At 30.7% G+C, this 5,650-nt stretch overlaps 1 protein-coding gene across 4 annotated transcripts in view; it reads left to right on the top strand.

Moving 5' to 3' along the window:
- The window catches only part of LOC145299671 (uncharacterized), a 258,060-nt gene extending 256,692 nt beyond the window's left edge, over positions 1–1,368 (top strand). For all 4 annotated transcript variants that reach the window (XM_080144425.1, XM_080144424.1, XM_080144427.1 and 1 more), the window contains one exon: positions 305–1,368. In XM_080144425.1, the coding sequence (XP_080000551.1) occupies positions 317–847 (531 nt within the window). In that variant the 5' untranslated portion in view covers positions 305–316 and the 3' untranslated portion in view covers positions 848–1,368. The remainder of the gene's footprint in view (positions 1–304) is intronic.
- The last annotated feature ends 4,282 nt before the right edge of the window (positions 1,369–5,650 follow it).

Consider the following 5,650-nt stretch of genomic DNA (forward strand, 5'->3'; position numbering starts at 1 on the left):
AATTATTGCATCGACAATTATGTAATTTCCGTGTTATATTTTTATGTTATTGCTCTGTTTACCACATTGAGCTCTCATATCCGGATTTCCTCCTGGAATTATTCCATTATAACACTATATATATATATATATATATATATATATATATATATATATATATATATATATATATATATATAACCTACACAGGGACATATTTCATTTCCAGGATCGCCCAATATATATTGAAAAATTAATTACAAATTATGAAATATCATTAAATATATTGAACATATTTTAAACATTTCGTTCATTCTCTTTACAGGAAACGCACACAATGTTTTACTCGGACTTGATCTTCCCCATTGGTTCAGCAGTCATAATCCTCATCTTCATCTTTCTCCTCTACGAGATATGTACATGTCTGATTTGTAAACGCCCGGAGGACGAAGACACTGATGGCGCAGTGCTGACAGATCCTGCCAGGGATCCATCTTGTTCTTCGAGGAGAAGGCAACGGCGACGGCCCAATTCTAACCGGAGCGTCGTCACGGTATCACAGAACCCTCCACACGAAAGGACACGCATAGTGATGCCCATGCTCGCCCAGACCTCTACGGGACAAATCGTGCTTCTCCATCAAGTCGACGGTGCGGAGAACTACCGTATTTTAGACGAATACTACGCAGCCAATGGGAATGCGATTTACAGGCCGACATCTTACCAAAACCAAAATGTGAACCGTAACCAGCTTCTAGCCACTCATCAGCAATTATACACGTGGGACAGTCAAGCTGGGTTAGGATCATCCGCGCATGCGGGCACCCAACAAACTCCAACAGCACCCCCACCCCCGTATGCTGAATAAGACGGAACTTCAATCGCAAAAGATTATGCCTTTATTTTTTTATTACTTATAGGCACAGATATTAATTAAAACTGTCAAAATAAGGAATGACGTTCCTAAGTATGATAAAGCTCTACATTATATTTCGTTTAGTCTGTCTATCTGTCTATCCGTCTGGCTGGTTGATAGCTGATTGTTCCTCCTTTTATCGGAAACTACTGTGTCGATCTAGTAGACATTTTTTATGGACCTTTGTTATAATAAGTGCAGCGAACTAAATATTATTGTATCCATTCTATGCACAGTAAGGGATTAATAGGAATTAGTTTCCACAATCTCGCATTTAACCTAGAAGTTTTTTTTTTCGGAAACTACTGGGCCGATCTGGCTGAAATTTTGTGAGGACATTTGTCATGTTACGGTACATCGAACAAACTATTATAATATCAGTTTGATGTAAAACAAGGGGTTAATACGGATTTGTATTTGTTTACTTTTGCGCCTTGTTAACAAACTAAAACCTCTGTTGAAAAATAATCCCACTTGATTTACGGTTAATTCATATTAAATGAACAACACCTCCACTCAGTATAATGAGATGAGTAAGACAGAAGTTTATTTTTAAAATATTATTTTCTTTTTTCTTCACTCATATATATATATATATATATATATATATATATATATATATATATATATATATATATATATATATATATATAAACAGAAAATAATTATAAGCAGTGGAAATATGAGTACAAACTTTTAAAATAATTAAATGACATTTCATGGTCGAAAATTAAAAGTATTGCTCTTCGGTTTAAAACAGTGTAATCTATTTTGGAACTGGCTGCCAGATCATATATATATATATATATATATATATATATATATATATATATATATATATATATATATATATATATATAAAATAAAAATTACAATTAAATTTACCAAAATGATCCAAGATGGTAAAAATAAAGTATAATATAAATATTAAAGAATTAATATTTATAAAGTTATCTCAGCTAGATGTAAAAGCTCGATAAAACCAAATAGGAGATAAGGCTTATAATACGAGCAAACAGTTAATAAAACATATTAAAAAACACTTTGAAAAAAAAAGTGTTTTTTTTTAACGTTTTATTAACTGTTTGCTCGTATATATATATATATATATATATATATATATATATATATATATATATATATATATATATATAAAAATCTATGAAAAAAGGGAATTGGATAAATTCAGTAACAATAGTAGAAAAAAGAACTAAGACAGTACATTTGGGTGCTACTGGATGAAATATTTAACATAATTTAATCTCTATATTAATATTTTATTAATAGTGCAAATATCTACGCAACGTTTCTAAACATTTGAACTGATATTTTATTTAATAAGAGAAGCTGACCAAATATCTACTGAACACATTTAAAAAAAAATTAATTTTTCACATAAAATAAATTAAATAAAAATAAATCTAATTAAAACAAAATATGTATTTGTTCAAGCATAATAAATAAAATTATTTCATTCGGATGCGAGTATAATATTCTTAACAAATTTATTCATCATATAAACTTGAAGTCCCGTAATATGTCGGTGGGTTGCTGGAACGCTTTCTAGTGGGGTTCAACACACACACACACACACACACACACACACACACACACACACACACACACACACACACACACACACACACACACACACACACACACACACACACATATTATAGGCTGTAAAATTAATTTTGTGTAAATATTTACGTAATGTTTTTAACCATTTGAACTGACAATATATTTATTAAGAGTGACAGACAAAGTGGCATGAGAAATAAGGTATGAGCGCATATTTACCGATCCAAGCTACTTCCTGTTTTGAAAATCGTCCGCACTAAACCGTTTAATTAATCTGTAGACCCCGATAAGAATGTAAGTAAAAATATAAGAAAATCTGAAAAACTGATTATTTTTATTTTTTTTTTTTTTTGCATTTTCACTCCGAACAAGGCACAGTGCCACTTTGATGTAGGGGGCTACTATGTGGGACATAAATTGCAGGGATACTATGTAGGGACTTAAGTAACAAAATGACTGTTTACGTTACACTTGAACTTCTGCATGTTAGTACAGTTGGGAAACAGGAACCCAGAAGGGAATTTCAAAGTCAAGCAGTTCTAGGGGAGAAAAACTATTAGAGTAGAAGGCTTTCTGGTATCTGAGGATCTCTACTGTATAGGGTGGGATTTTGCTGCTTGCCGGGTTTGTCCGAGGGTATTTACGTCGAGGGGTTACAAGGACTTGCAGTTCGTCGGAGTATATACCATTAAGACACTTGTCAAACAGGCAGAGGGATGCAAAATTTCGTCGATGGGACACATGTCTACGATATATATATATATATATATATATAAATATATATATATATATATATATATATATATATGTACGATGTCTACGATATATATATATATATATCGTCTACGATATATATATATATATATCGTAGACATATATATATATATATATATATATATATATATATATATATATATATATATATATATACATATGTCTACGATATATATATATATCGTATACGATATATATATATATATATATATGGTAGGCATATATATACACACATATGTCTACGATATATATATATATATATATATATATATATATATATATATATACATATATATATATGTATATATATAAACCTTCCAAAAATGCAGTGAGCATAGTTCTAAATGTTTACATGGACCTCAATGTGCTGAATTTACAAGTAGAACTCCCTTTAAATCATTAATATGTATATCCGTTTACATTAGAATTTAAACCATCCGTATGGCACTAATTCAGTCTTTTTCAAGTATAATCGGGTTCGTAATAATAGTAATATGATGCCATTAGTATAGTGAAAAGGAACCTAATATTTGCAATTAATATTAAAGTTTTAATTCTTCCAATTTATGAAAACGTCGCCAACTTAGATTCGTCTTAGCTGAAAACCGATAAAACATTCGTTCCTAACATTGAGATCGGTCTTTTCTGGTCATTTACGTCAGCTGCCGGACGAACCCGAGTAACTTCGTAGAAATCGCGGCTCATACAATGAATAATCACCATAAAAGGTAAGCGAACGATTGAAACTAAGACTAACACCAATCATCGAAATCTTCCTGTTTTTCCCCACTCTTTATCTGTGCCTAAACCTAAACGTAGATTCCACGCGCAAAGCTTCTTTCTTAGAAGTGCACGCCTATGGAATTGTCTTCCGTTTTTCTGCTTTCCGGCTGACTACAATATGGTTGTCTTCAAGTCTAACGTAAACAATTTTTGATGAGCCGTTCCATATAAGTTAACAAATTTACCGAATTTCCATTAGTAACGATTACTATAGATTGTCCAATTTCTACTGTACACTCTTTAACCCTTATCCTCGAGTGACCTCTTGGCCTTGATAAGTGGTGATGCCTATGTAAAAAAAAAGTACATATAAACAGAGTTGTAATTTATTTGAAAATCCTTTACAATTCTGCGAAGGGATGACGTCACAAAGGTAAGATGTCATCCACTACAACAGGTGGAAAACATTGGGAAGAAATCATTTATAATGTCATAAATTATTTGGGCCACAGGTTGTCTATGTGGAAAGCGGTTGTATGTATATGTACAAGCAACGTATACTATATATATGTTACAAATGGGATGACGCCTTTTATAATAAAGCAGCTGAAAGATACTCGAAGACACTTTGCTTCACAAAGAAATGACGTCACAAAAGGATTACCTCATTGACTAAAACATGTTGAGTACTACGGAAAGTATTCTTTATGACATCATAAGGGAAAACTGAGGACCAAGAAGTGGATGTATTATATATGTTATGTATTAGGTCGTGTTTATTTTATGCTGATGCTAATGGTTCCGTTGGTAACGTCACTAGATTAAAGATTTATGTCGTTCGAGAAGCTGACGATTCATATTAGTAAAAAACATTAAGGAAACCATTAACATTAAAAAACACAGCATAAACACATAATATAACCTACTAATATATATATATATATATATATATATATATATATATATATATATATATGTATATATATATATATAATTTAAAGGGGATTAGCACAGTAGTCTAAAGAGGACAGTGTATTTAATGTGATAGTAAAATCACTAATGTAATTAAAATACAAGAAAGAACAGTGCTAGTTGTAATCAATCAACAACAATTATATTGGTAATATATTTAATTTAATTTAATTTATTTGGAATTTTTATTTCCAACTTAAAAAAAATAACCTTTTTAGAGTTATTTGTCTCTAGATGCGATGCATAAAAAACAAACGTTCGCCAAATAAAATCATTTGGCAATTTCATGAAGTTTCTACCTGGAAAAATAATTCCGTGTAGATTGAACAATGTTTGGCTTTTATTGTATATTTTTAATATTCCAACCAAAAAAAAAACAAAAACAAAAAACAAACAAAAAAAATAAACACACACACTTACGAAAAAAACTGAGAACATTTCATTTGCTTTTTATGTTATTCCTTAAACGGGTATACAGAAATCAGTAATTTTTTCTGGGGGGGAATTACATTGGAAACATAAAATAACGATAAATTTTATTATTTTTCATGAGATCATTCTCTATTTTCACTTAACAACTTAATAAACAAAACAAATCCCAAAATATGACAATTTTTTGGGGGGGGGATTACATTAGAAACATAAAAAGACAAATAAAAAGCAAATCGAAAAGCCCCCCCCCCTAAAAAAGCAAATAAAAAATGT

Source organism: Euprymna scolopes, chromosome 2, assembly GCF_053919585.1.
Source record: "Euprymna scolopes isolate OS-2025 chromosome 2, ASM5391958v1, whole genome shotgun sequence".
Lineage (NCBI taxonomy): Eukaryota > Metazoa > Mollusca > Cephalopoda > Sepiida > Sepiolidae > Euprymna > Euprymna scolopes.